The sequence below is a fragment of the Poecilia reticulata genome, chromosome 13, assembly GCF_904066995.2.
Source record: "Poecilia reticulata chromosome 13, P_reticulata-male-v2, whole genome shotgun sequence".
NCBI lineage: Eukaryota > Metazoa > Chordata > Actinopteri > Cyprinodontiformes > Poeciliidae > Poecilia > Poecilia reticulata.
The window spans coordinates 21,392,993-21,407,221 of NC_088842.1; the positions used below are offsets into that span (position 1 = coordinate 21,392,993).

The following is a 14,229-nucleotide window of genomic DNA, read 5'->3' on the forward strand; positions in this document are numbered from 1 at the left end:
TAGTGTTGGTCTATTGCAATATAGAAAAGTTAAATGGGAATAAAAACTGTGATAGCATACTCTGTATCAGAAAAGCTAAAGGTTTCTGGAAATATGTCAGAGGGGAGACTCAGGAGGACGGCTTCATATCCTCAAGCAACATCAAACAGAGAAAAGGAGGAAATGTGGCAATGGTCAGTTGGATGAGTCAGTTTTTGCTGTTCTTTTGCTGGATGACTCTTTCTCCACTGAAAATGTGATAACATGTTAAAAGTCATGAACTCAAGTGACCCCGCTTGCACTCACATGTTCCTGCGTCTCAAATTTTAGCAAAGAAGCTGAGTCATACAGGAATTTAGGACAATTTAGTCTATGGAGAACACACAGAGAGAAAACCCTTTAGTAAGTATTTTTTTCTACACTGTCTCACCTCTGTTGTTGTGACTTTTCTTGGACACATCTTTCCCACTCCTTCCTCCTGGTTTCTTTCCGTTCTTTTGGTTCTTTTTGGGAGCAGATTTGGGTTCTGTTATCACTCCGTTGCTATGAACACTCTGAAATGACAGAACAATCACAATCTACACCCATTGCCTTCAACGTCCCACCTTGTCTTTTTGTTCACGAGGCAGTGTTTGCGCTCTCAGCAAAAACAGCAAATTCTAAGTCAGTCTTTGTGTGTTGCTGTTACATAAACAGTAGCATCGGAGCGCTATCAGTGCAGCCAGGCAGCCTCTTAGTGATGCACTGAAAACAGCATCTGATCCAGCCCTGGCAGGATCTGCTTTGTTTGCCCCTATGATGGGCCTTAATCAGACTGGACACTGTCGGTGACCTTGTATGAGGTCTTTAAACCTTCACCACCCCCACACACATCACTACAACGAGTCCAAGTCATTACAGTGAGAGCAGTACTTCCATTAGTACTATTAAAACCTGATCAGCCTCAGAAAATTGACTCACAAACAGATGGAAGTCCCTGTTAATGCGAATTGAACTGGTTTTTGGTTTCACACTCAGTCCCAGCAGCCGAAGCGACACGTCACACAGCAGGCTGACACGAGGTCGGTGAAGATCTGTGATTAATTACTGCTGTATCAGCATCGACAGAGCTTTCTCTGCTCACCTGATTTGTTTGTTGTTTCTCTTTTTTCTTTGTGCCGTTATGATGTCCTCCTTTTCCTCCCTTTTTGTCTGTTCGGTGCTTAGGCTTTCTCATCTCTAGAAAAAACAAAATGTTTTGAGTTCACTTCAGGAGGTGAAAAGATGCAAAACTGAAAAGAAAAGTTTCTAAAACTTCAGAAAGACACACAATCACTGGAGTTCAGCTGTAATGCCAGTTCTGTGTCAGTAGGTGGTGAAAATATAAGCATTAACAGCATACAGGTTCAAAAAAGAAGAACTGGAACCTTGGCCACTTTTTGGATTTGGGAAGCACGTAACTCTCAGGTTAGGTTCTAGTTGCAAGATGGAAGATTGTTTTTCATTTACTTCTTCTGCACTCATAATGCATTGTCAGGAAAGACACTGAAAATGATTAAATCTGACCAACCAGGGTATTACAAATCAAGAAACCACAGACTTAAGTTTTGGTACACTACGAAAAACTTAATGTATTGTGTGTCTGTTTAGCATCTTTCTAAGTAATTTGTTACACATAAACAAACATGAAATATAACAGTAAAAGTCTATTATAATTTGCTACAAATAGTAGACAGAGTTAACAGAAATTGTTTTGTTTTGTGTTCATGATTTCTGAAAGCCAACATCTAGCTTTCAGTCCGGATGAATGCTGCGGTGCACCTTGGATGAACTTAACCTACATTTTATTTTTACCTTCGTTGTGATTGTTGGTGATGTGGATTAAATCTTCTCGGCTCCTGGTGCACTGCCACGCTGCATTACAGCTGGGGTTATCTGAGGCAGACAGAGGCAAAGTCCAGGGATTTGATGTGAAAAGTGAGTCTGCGTCAGCCTGACTCAACTACAACCAGTTACAACTCTGCATTGTACGGTTTCAGCTTGGACAAAAGACACCAATGTGTTAAACCCAGTCACATTTTTCCACACCCCTGGTAAAGACAGGTCAGAGGCCTTAAAAGAAACAATTTTTTTATTCCAACAGAATAATCTTACAAATGTTTTTATTCCAATCTTAAATTTGATTACATTAATGTAGTCTGCAAAGAAATCTCAGAGAAGAAATAATTGTGTTTTAATAAAGCCGCAGTATGGTTCTGATTGGTAACCCTGCTATCAATACTTTACATGCCCTCTAGTACAGATATGACAGTACTTAGTCTTCTCCTATCACATTTCTTTAATCCGAAGCCCAAAGAGCCCTACTTTAATAATCTCTTGAGAGACGGTGGTCCTCTTTTATGCTCTATTCTTTTCAGCCCACATCACAGCTTTTCCGTAGGATTTAGGTCTGGAGACTGAAATAGCCATCCAGTCTTAGCCTATTTTCAGCTTTCTGTCCTAGTGTTTTAAAAAGCTCAGGATGATCTGAACTCTAACAAGGATCCCTGGACCTGTGGGAGACAAAGAGGCCCACAGCATCACAGATCAACGCCGTATTTAACAGTGGACATAAAGCAATTCTTATATTCATACTTTCTTTCACTCCGGACACTGCAAAGTTAAATCTTGTTCTCATCTGATCAAATTACACACTTCCAGTGGCATTTAAGCAAATTTGACACCTTTGCCATATAAAATTGTTTTCTTTCCTTCAAGCATTTCAAACAACCGGTTAGCACGTACGTAACGTCTAATAGTTTGATAGTGTTTCATAAACGCTCAAGAAAGCTCTCTGCTACCGTTTAGACCTCTGTGCATGTTGGACAGTGGGTCCTCATACAGCCTCGTTTGTCACTATTTTTTAAATGTTTTAACTGTTACTCTGACAGCAGATATGAGCAGTAGTGTTATATTGTGCCATCATTTTTTAAAAAAAAAGGTTTTTGTGGAACTAATCGTAGTTATTTCCAGTATTCTGACAGGAAATGGTCGTGGGGGGAGGAAACATGCAGAAAAAGTTCAGAAATCTGATAATAATATTAACCTCTGTACATGGACGGCATATTTCACCTTCCCCCGACAGTCACATCTGCCTCTCTCCTCCTACGCTAGGACTAGGACTGTGGGAGCGTTATCATATGCTGTTTCTTTCTTGCGTGGTATGTTCTCTTATCTTTCCCATCTTAAAAAGTAGCAAAGCAAAATAGGCCTCTGCGTCACATTATTTTTATACCGCAGCAAAACAGGAAGCAATAGATTACAAATTAAAGCTTCCTAGATAATCTGATCAAGATAAAGCACCAAATGGGTTTCTTGCCAGCCCTCAAATTGATCAGTACTCACCCAGTGTTTCATTGTCTGACAGGGACTTTGATATGTGTGTCCTGAAAGGAAAGAACACAGAATATTATGCACGTCAACTCAGAGGATTTTTGCAATATCTTTACATTACATTGTTCATCCATGTAAATACAAAAACAACGAGCTTAGAAGCGGCGTCACCAGAGGGAATGTTCGTGTTTGTTTCAGATGTTGAACTGAATATGCTTTCAGAGAGACGACACTGTGAGAACAGAGTAAACCAGAGCCAAAGAAGAAAAGGTAATGTGGCAACCGGGACCTTGAATCCGCTTAGTTCAACTGGCCCAAAGCCCCATAATCTACCTCCTGCTGGCAAGACAATCTGCAGGACCTTTCTTCTATAAAAAAAAAGGCAAAACCTTCCTGTGAAGCTGAATAGAAAAAAATTAAAATATATTAAGCTTCCAACTGTGCCGTCAATCCCTCATGTTACAGTGGGACTATGCTTCAAATGGAGAGAATGAAGTGATGGAGAGGAGGAGCCCTGCTGAGGATCTGATCTGTTTTTGCTACACAGAGGATTTACAGAATTAAGTCCTCAGTGAAAATAAACAGGGAGCATCTCAAGCCCTATTATTTCTTAATGAGAAGGCCCTTTCACTTGCAGGGAGGGCCTTTTTGGACTGACTGACATGTGCATTCAAAAAGACTAGTGGAGTATAATTGATGTCATTGCAGGATTGCATAAGTTTTAATCCAATTACATTCAGCATGTATCTTGGAATGATATAAATGTTATAAATAAAATTCAAGATATTAAAAAAAGCATGTAACGTGCTTATTTTGATGAGTTTACCTTCTATTCCTTTTGTTGGAGTTGACCCCATGTGTCTGCGGCATATCCTGAACGAAAAAGGAAAGCTTCAGTGTTTAAAAGTTACTTTTCAACAAAAAACTTTATAAAGTTTGTACTGATTTTGTCAAAGAATTATTCTCCATACAGTCTGTAAGGATCAGTTCATGGACATGAGGAGTGCTTGATTTACAAGCTTAATTTACACATTAAAAAGGATCTGACCTCTGTAGCAGATGCCAGGATATGTTAGTCATTTCATAACCAGCTTTATTTCATTGAAACATCCTGGGACTTTACAAAGGCCAGTAATTCACAGATTTAACTGCAACCCTGGCCAACTGCGTCCACCAGTCCTGCTGCAGACACGTTTGAGGCCTCAGTGGAAAATGTCCCCGCTCACCATGGATATAGACCTTCCAGAGCCTCTCCACCTCGTGTTGTCATCCAGCAGCACTGCTGGACTGCAGGAGCGGCTGCAGGAGCGACTGGACGAGCGACTGGGGATGGGCGGGGCCGGGCCGTCGGTGGAGCTCTGCACCGCCTCGTACAGGCTGTCCATAGACCCCTCCTGATGGCAGGTGGGCATATAAGAGAAGAAAGCATTTAGACTGTGGAATCTGATACATTTCTGGTTTTGCTTTTTAAAAGCTTGTAATGGATGACTTGAAAATCAAATCAAATCACATTTTATTGTCCCCGAAGGACTCAGGAGCTGTAACAATAACTGCCTTGGCAGTACTACACACAATGCAGCATAAACCAGTAACTCTACAGTGTTGTTAACCCCTCATTCACAGCGGAATAAAACTCACCTAGATGACAGCGCCAAGCCATTGCATCACCACCAACTTATTTTCCCATTTCATCCCAGTCTCCTTCCATTCAAGGAAGCTATTTTGAGTTCATGTATTGAAACCTTTAGCACTCCCCCCCCTGAGATGATGATCTCTAATCCAAACAACATAATTCTCTGACTGATTGAAAATATTTGAATTCAAACTTGTATTTTTTGTGACTTGGAGCAGGTCATAGAAACTCATCAGTTGTCAAAGTGGTGACAAACAAAGTGACCCCGCGACAGGAACAATGAAATTTACAAAACATCTGATGGCAGACAGTTCTTTTTTATGCCCCAGAAAGTTGACTATAGAACAAACAAAACTGCAAAAGTGCAAAACAGTCTGAAACCTTGATGAAAGGTTGGATTTGACAATGGAGCGTCATCCAAAACATGCACAGCTCTTCTGCTGAAAGCACCAAACTACTTACCTCTATGCTGTTTTCTCTAACTAAAACTCTCAGTGTGACAGTAATTATTTAATTGTTATGATTACTTTTCTATTATTAATCAAATGGGAGTATCAATCAATCAATGCTGTATTTACCTTCTGACATATGACTGAATAAAATTATTTTCTGCTGTTTCAGTAGGTGTGTTGAAATACTGAAAAAAAGCCTATTCTGGTATTGGGTAAGTTTTATTTTTAGGTCTGCATTTGATTCCTGTGAGGGTGTGGCTGTCATTTACTTACTTTTTAACAATTCCATTGCCAAAAAGTAAGTTTATCATCATCAGAGTAAATATCAAAAACCTTGTGAATGAATTCTAAGTCCTTTTATGCACTTTTATGTACCATGTAGCTCAGGCTCCAGGGATCCACTGCTGATTTTTTATGCCTTTGATGGCAGATTACCAACTCTAAAAACTAAAATTGACTACACACATACACCCACAAGAGTTATAAATTTAAATAATCCATAAGGTGAGAACATGACAAACAAAATATGCATTTCAAATTCATGCATTAAAATGCCTGAGGTTGCGATACATATGAAAATATGCTTATCAATAATAAATGCAGGGAAGGATTGACTTTCCTTCAAGCAGATTTCAGATGGATTATAATTTGCTGGCCATGTTTGGATTCCTTCTAGGAACAAATATCCAATGCTTTTTTTCAGCTTGTCCTGTCTGCACAGTGATTTTGTATTAGTGGAATAGAAACATCGACTGTTTTGTTTACATTTTTGAGGTTGTTTTTTTTTTTTCTGTGTCCTAAACTTTGTTTCGGTTTCCCTTTTACATGCATTACACTTTAGTGACAAAAAGAACAGATCAATCAGTGCAAGTCTTTCATCAGTTTGCACCATGACAGCTGGACAGCCGCGGAGATTGTATGATGAATGTGCTTTAACTAGAGAAAGATTTCTTGGTGTTTTCTCTCTCCTTTAAGAGCCACACATAAAGACCTCACCTAGATACACAAACACGGGGTTGTGTGTTCGTGCAAACATGTAATATTTCATTTGTAAAGAACAATGAAGACACCTGCTGGGAGTAAGCCAAAGGAAACAAATGAGCTTACAGTGGTACTTAAAACATCTCAAACAGCCAAGCCTAGGACTCAGCAGAAAAAGAAACTGACTTCAGACTTTTGTATTTACTGCAACTTGATCACCTCTACCTGCAAATGAAAACCAGGACAGTTTTGTTGTCTTTAGTCACTGTTGGATCCCTTAACAGGTCTAGCTCTGGTGAAAGTTCACCATTAATCGCGCATTGCCTCTGCATAAAGTTTTAACAGAGGAGTTTGGTTTACAGACGTTCTTGTTCTTTATTCCCCAACCTCCCAGCTGCAGCACAACTTTTGCACATGACACGTCTCTGAGCACAATATACACACAGAAAGTAAGAAGAGAGTCTTACCAGTGAAAAGCAGAAAAGGTTCATATTGGCTGTAACGTGTCCTGTGTGCTTCAGGGAGTCAAATGGAGCAGAAACAGCCTGCTGACAGACAGCCAGAGGCTGAGAGACACAACAGCTCAGAGTGAGCCCAGCCCGGGTCGCCTGCTGTCTTCACAGATTAATACCATGGAGAAATCCCTGCTCTAATCCAATAGATGGACCACCAGTACTCTATCAGCTGCAGCAGAACACACTCATGACAACAAGCCCCCCCAACCCTTGCTACTGCTGGGGCAACAGATTAGGTCTTTGTTTAAAATCTTTTACCATTCATTCACCTTTTTACATCTGGTTATATTATAGGAAGTAGAGGCAGCCATTTTCTTCGTAAATCCATCATTTATTTTGCTGTTTACCACTGCCACAGGCTCTACAGCATGTACAGTTATTAAATTAATCACTCAATGATTGATTCATGCTTTCTAATAAATAAAACTGGAACTATTTTTCAAACTTGAATCAAAAATCAAACCTATTTCCGTGCAAAAAATAGTCTCGCTTAGAAAATACTGCACGCATTTTCGAAGCGATGTTCTGATTAGTTCAGCCTTCTGCACATTTGCATTTGGAAAATGCTTTTAAATTAAATTTTAAATTTTTGCTAACTACATGTTTTAAAATCAAAGTAAAAACAAGTAGTACTGCAATGATCAATAAGTTAAATGTTATTTTAGCAGCAATACAAACAATGTTGTTTCATGCTGCTTTACACTTTTTAATGCAGTTATGTAAAAGCTGTGAATCTGTGACATACTTTAGGTTTTCATACCATGAGAGTCTCGGTCTGACCCACGTCTTTGTGCAATAGTGAAAAGTGAAACTGGTGTATAAATATATGACAGTAACGATTGACTTTGTCGCTAAAACTGGGTCCTACATGACTTTGGGCTTTAAACATGATTGCAAAATAAAAGAATAAAATAAATAAAAACATATAATCAATAATAATCAACAGAGATTTCAAGCCATTTACAGTACAACAGCTCCATATTGTCAGAACATTTGTGGACTTTTTTTTTGATTTCACAGCTTTTTCTACAACTTTTCCTCAGTCCTGTGAGTTATTCTTACTGGGTTTTAGTGTGCGTATTTTAAGAGTGACCAAGCTTGAGTCCACAATGTGGAACTCTACTGTTATTATTTTACTTCAAGAAGTAAACATCTGTGGGACCACTTGGAAAGAATTGACAAGGATTTGTTCTCAAAATCCCTCTCCAGTGCAAAAAGACCAGATGACAACAAAGGTGGGTGGGTACTACTAAACTCAAGATATAAATGACTCCTTCTTGCATTAAAATCATGAAAGCCTCCTGTGGCTATTAGGACTGAAGAAATACTTCAGATCAGAAAACAAATACAACAAAACAAAGACAAAATGTATACTTGCTTTGGATTCCAGTACTTAGGATTTTGAGACGACAGACGGAGAGTCGCTTCATAGAGTAATCTAAAAAATTAATACACCCTTCAGTCTGGAAGGTTCATCAAACAAATGAGTGAAATGTTCAATCACTGTATTTAGCCTGGATTATTAGAAGGTTATTACATAAACAGTGTTACACAATCAAGGCTCTTACCGGCAAATTAAATTACCAAATAATTTTAACTCCAAAATCTCTCTCAGATAACTGCGGTTCACCAGACAAAACCGATATGTGCTCACATTTGTTCCACATAAAGAACATTTGAATGTTATTAAGGCTTAAACACATCTTTAAAAGAAAAAAAAAAAAAGGTAATGGGGTCGATGAACACAAATTTGTTTTTTAACTGCATAGGAATTGTATACCTGCCTGAGACTGATGTGCTCTTATTTGCCCTGAACGTGAACTTTACAGAACCATTATGTTTACATTTATTAGTTACAGCTGTCAGATGAAGAGATTGTCAAAGACGCATGAAAGAAAAACGTGTAGAATGAAAAAAATGCACTTGAATTCCCAAGTAAATATACCAGTATATCCAGTCAGACTAGCAGATAGCATAAGAAAATACGTGGACTAATAATAAAACCATGCACTTGCAGGAAAACCATTCGTCTTTGGCAAACACACGCTCCTCTTTTTATCGTGTGTCACAATCTTTAAAAAAAGAACAAGAACACCCTGAGCTACAGAGCACGTTTGTTTGCACCTTCTCAGCCTCAGCTCTTTCCTGTGTGGGCAGCCCATGTGGGTAATACATTTTCCCCGACTTTAACTTGTGGCTCAGTGTAGCTACTGACTTCCTCAGAAAACACAATAATTCCCTTACACAATGGAAAGAAATGCTGAGGTTTGAATTGTAGCTCACTCTGTGTTTGTTTTGTCAAACTGAGATGGTGATGGCTTCCAGTCATTGGACCTGCTTTTTGTTCAGGAGAAGGTTACAGTACGAGTTCTTTGCTTGGCATCATATGCATTGTATGGGTTCTACCCTTAATCCATCACCTCTGGAGAAAACATCTGGAGCGATTAAGCATGACCTATATTTTCACAAAGATATGGCACACTATCATACAACTTAAGCCTCTTTAATTTAGTTAAGTATTCAGCTTCCTAAGCGTTTGGTATCTACATCTTAATATTTCTGGACTTGCATATAGAGGTGATTAACTTAACTTTAAGAGAAAGAGCTTGCAGGATCACTTGTAGTTGCAATGTCACTTAGAGTATATGCAAAGGCATTCAATTTGCTGAGTGAAACTCTGCTTTGCAGTTTTGATTTACAGGAAGCAGAGCTGTACAGAACAGGGTGTGAAAACACCTTGAACACAAAGAACAATGTGGGAATGCTGCCAGGCAAGAGCTTACCAGTGCTGGTTGATGATTTCTGGGAAGCTTTGTCTCCATTGAGTAAAGCTTAAAGTTAAATGAAAGATTTAATGACTCGTAAGGGGGGATGACACCATAAATACATGAGCAGAGCTATTCATTAAACTCTTAGAGGCAAACAATGCCTCTAAGAGACCTAAGCTTCTCTGTATGCTTTTACCTTTTTCTATGATGAAAAGAGCAAATGTGATGGTTTTTCAAGTTTGAATTGACTTCAGATTAGAGACAGACTGTGACCCATATAGCTCCAGCCCGTCCCAGTGAAGCGCTAAGTGACATCATGACAGGATTAAGAGAGTATGAGTGAGTGGCTGATCTGCCTTTTCACACTCGCTGTTGCTCAGTTTTCTTGGTTTTCTGGAGAAAATGAATGAGGCTGAAAGTTTTGTGGTCAACATTTGTGTATTTTTATTTAAAAGCAGAAACAAGGACTGAAAATAAATCACAGAAGATTCTGATATGTAAAATCATCTTATTTGGCGGTAGAATTTATATAATTTCCTTCATCATTGCGCTTTCTAGTAACAGGGGAGTAAAAGCAGACGGACACTTCAGCTCTAGCAGAGGTCCTCTTGGCAGCAGATTGTGAAGAAGTCCTCAGCACAGAACTCCTCACAGCTTCGAGACAGTGCGTTGCCTGTGAATAAAACCTCCAGTCAATAAAACGTCTATGCCTTGTTGACGCTTGTCTCCTGTGCGTCAAACTGAATTTGAGCAGAACAAGTTCTACCTACCCTTTTTGTAGATTTTGCAGTACTGGCTTGAACTGTGGCACACTGTCTCCGTCTTGCAGATGGTGTCGTTCTCATCCTGGCAGGTGAAGCATTTCAGTGTGAGCACTAGAAAAGAAGAGAGCAAATTCAAAACCAAGACAAAAACAGATTGGTTTTTTTGTTTTTATTGGTGTGAAACATTGATTTATGAGTCACACATTAAATAAAAACACAAACTTCCTGTAAGGATTTAATCTAAGCAACATTTCTGTCTGATTTCATGTCAAAATACTGTATTGAAAGTAAGAGAAGTAGCCTTTGATTACCTTGTGTGCTGCACAGCAGCAGAACCGCCATGGAGAGCAGCAGGACCTTCATGTTGTCGGATGCTTTGTGGAAAAACGTCCTGATGCAGGACTTTTATACTGCCAGTCTACCTCATACCACACCTGTCCTGAGGCATGCACTTCCTTGTAGGTAATATTCCAGTAAATGATCTGCCCTTCTTTCAACGCCTGCAGGTGGATTAAACTGTATTTAACCCTTTCCTGATGGAAATAGCTGCTGTTGATCAGATTAACTGTTGATTTCTCTAATAATCTATGATATTATCTCCTATCTATCACACTCAGAATTTGATAAAAGCTGAATTCCAGGGTTTCAGTGCAAAAGTTTTTTTTTTTGTTTTTTTTATAAACATTTTAGGTGTATGCCAGACCTGGGTGACTCAACAAGAAAATTTTCCAGATTTTACATTGTCTGCTTGAGTGCTGCTTTTTCATAAAGCTTTTGATGTATAAATGCGTGATGTATTGTGTGACATTTGTGCAAAACTGACTGTTATGTCACACCATGGCCAGGTTAGAAACTATGAACATCAGCATGTGAACATGGTGAACTTTTCAATGTTGTCTGGCTGACTTAATTGAAAACATGAATAAGTCGGGCAGGATTTCTTTGTATTCTGATGTGGGAGTGAGATGTAAATACTTTCACTTCTACCGCTGGTACTGATGATGAGTCATATTTAAAACTCAGAGTGGCTGCTCATCCTGTTTGCTTTAGCTCGGCCATATGTTTTTGTTATTCCTTCTCAATTTGTTGACCTGTGATCAACATTTTTGCCTTTTTATTTCACGTGAACACTGAGCGGTAGCCGCCTGAGGCCAGCTTGTTGAACAAGGAACTTTAGGTTAACAAAGGAGGCATTTAAGGTTCCTTGTCATAATTCAGAAAGTAAAGTTCTTGGAAGAAATTGTATTTTTATTAAATCAATGTATATTTACATATAAAATTGACAGTTTGACTGGGTTAGAATATCCAAATTCATGTTCGAGCCCCAGATAAGATGACTCTCTTACAGTGGTGTGGAAAACAATTTGCCCTGTAATTTTTTCAGTGTTTCAGAACATCAAACCAATTTGAATATTAATCAAAAACAGCACAAAATACAGTTTTTAAAGAGTGGTGTTTGTTATTAAGCGGTAACAAAATCCAAACGTACATGACACTGTGCTTTCAAGATGGAGTCTTGACAATGGACAGCAGAATTGTGCACTCTGATAAAAGCATATTTTCATTGTTGAGAGGAAGGATGGATAACATACACCAAAGCCACTCTGGTAGAAATCTTGTTTGGGAGGATGTATGTACTGTAACACATCATTCTGTATATCTAATAGATACAAAAACACTATTTAAAATATGGATGCAATTTCTTTATTATGTGTGTTGCTTGAAAAACAAGATGGCTTATATTCAGCTACGAGTATCTAACCTAACATTCTGACAACAATGAAGAACTAGAGACTTCATACAAGATGAGTTACTACATATGAAGAGCATTGTTAAGAACATGGAAAATAGGTGTAATAGGTAGAATAGAAACAACAGAAATTCAAGGAATGTAGATATGGCAATCTGTGGAAAATGAACACATAAAGTGGCCTAACTAAATCATAGAATCCTAAATATTATGAACAGGACAAAATGACTTGACAAAACCAAAACCATCACAAACCCTCAGGATGCCACGTCACCGTAAATAAACAAATTCTGTCTGCCACATTTAAAGCAGAAGCTGATGAATGAGTTATCACACAAAAATGTGTCTACTGCACACAGAAAATCTCAACCAGTTTCACATTGCTTCACGTTACCTTTAGTCAGGATCAGGGAGTGGCAATACAATAGCAATGATGCTGAAAGTACAAGATTTAACCGTGTTAAATGTTATTACAGTTTCAACATGTGAACCTGATGATGACTATTTGTTTTATCTCATAAAACGTCAAAGCAACATATTTTGTGATTTGTATGAGTTTTAAAAACACACAGAAAGCAACTGAATCACAGAGAAGAGTTTCTAACCATTTATTCTGTTGGTAGATGTGAAACATATCCAGAAATAAAAGAACAGATTGCTTTGGAATAGTTTCATAATAAATTAAAAAATGGAATAATAATAGGTTTACATTTGCAATTATATATCTTTTTAACATAGGTGTACCCCAAGGCTCAGTTCTTGCTACACAACTTTTTAGTTCATGTAAATATTTAACTCGTTGTGGAGCTCAGATTCTTAATGTGAATGGAAACTGAATCTAGTTTAAATTAAAAAATCCCAGTAAAGATTCTGCCTTGCAGAACCAACCTGTCCACCAGTGAAATCTGAAGCCTGACTGAAAAACAGTATTGTAAGATGTCATACACTGTTAAATTGTTTTGAAATGTCGATTCTTAAAGACTGTTGCACTTTTACTGAGTTTTGTATTTTAAACTTAGAACTTTAAACATGAACTCCATCTTCTTCTTATTTAAACCTAACCAAAAGTAAAAACTGGGGATGGGCGTTACAAACTACTCTACGCCATACTTCCTAAACTGCATACCCACTAATTGTCCCAGTACAAATAGTTGTTCAAGTTTTAGAAAAGAGCTTTTGAAGACAATAAAGCGTTGAATTACAGGAAACATTACCCCAAGTTTTGAATGGTTCTATTGTCATTCAGAACAATCTAAAACTGTTTCAAGGTACTTCTACTCTGATTGTGTCTTTCCCCACTGAGTGTTGAAATAAAACTTGGATCAGTTCAATTCCAAGCATAAAAATATATATTTAAGTGAAACTTAAGTGTAGATTAAAAACTTTATAGATGTGTCTTGATCTGGTGTCAGAGGACACAAAACTGAAAGCAAAACATGTTAAAAATAGAAAATGGAGAACAAAAGAAAAGAAAACAACCAGGAACCGGTTTCGTTACTTATGAGAAACTTACTGCAATCTTAAAGTAATAAAAGTGATTTACATCTGTAAAAGTTAAATGTGAGGCATCCACAAATATTTGAAGAATTCAATCATTAGGTAATTAATAAGAATTTGACTAGAGGCTGACAGACAATATGATACTGACTAAAAAAAAATAACAGCACATGTCTAAAGTCATATGATGAGGAACTGTGTGTTATTTAAAGGAGCAGTCTGCCAAAATAGAGACACCCTAGAATCAACCACAGCTCACCCTGTACAAGCTGCTCTATTCTTCTAAACACACACATCCATTTTATTTTACTCCTTTTTCTCTTTAAAAACATCATTTTGAAGACATATCTCCATAACGCAAAATAACTTGTAAAGTTTATAAATTTCAGTTATTCTATTCAAAAGGTGAAACTCTGATGAACAAGTAAAATCTTCCAAGATTCAACAGAATCAAAACTATGAATAAACAGGAACAGAGTGGACTGAAAAACCATAAATGTGATGCAGCAGGCAGGACTCAGGAAAACATGGACAGAGAA

At 38.0% G+C, this 14,229-nt stretch overlaps 2 protein-coding genes across 2 annotated transcripts; both read right to left on the bottom strand.

Moving 5' to 3' along the window:
• Window positions 1-389: 389 nt before the first annotated feature.
• Window positions 390-7,178, bottom strand: LOC145554595 (uncharacterized). Its single transcript, XM_081614753.1, has 7 exons — window positions 6,864-7,178; window positions 4,557-4,724; window positions 4,157-4,203; window positions 3,343-3,383; window positions 1,813-1,893; window positions 1,103-1,197; window positions 390-533 (listed from the first exon to the last, which is right to left on the bottom strand). The coding sequence occupies exons 1-7, from the start codon at window positions 6,885-6,887 to the stop codon at window positions 396-398; spliced, it is 594 nt and encodes a 197-aa protein (XP_081470879.1). The 5' UTR covers window positions 6,888-7,178; the 3' UTR covers window positions 390-395.
• A 2,920-nt stretch (window positions 7,179-10,098) lies between these two features.
• On the bottom strand, window positions 10,099-10,884 carry LOC145554624 (lymphocyte antigen 6D). The gene is made up of 3 exons (XM_081614798.1): window positions 10,755-10,884; window positions 10,450-10,554; window positions 10,099-10,352 (listed from the first exon to the last, which is right to left on the bottom strand). Exons 1-3 carry the CDS (start codon window positions 10,804-10,806, stop codon window positions 10,273-10,275), a joined length of 237 nt encoding a protein of 78 aa, XP_081470924.1. The 5' UTR covers window positions 10,807-10,884; the 3' UTR covers window positions 10,099-10,272.
• Window positions 10,885-14,229: the final 3,345 nt, after the last annotated feature.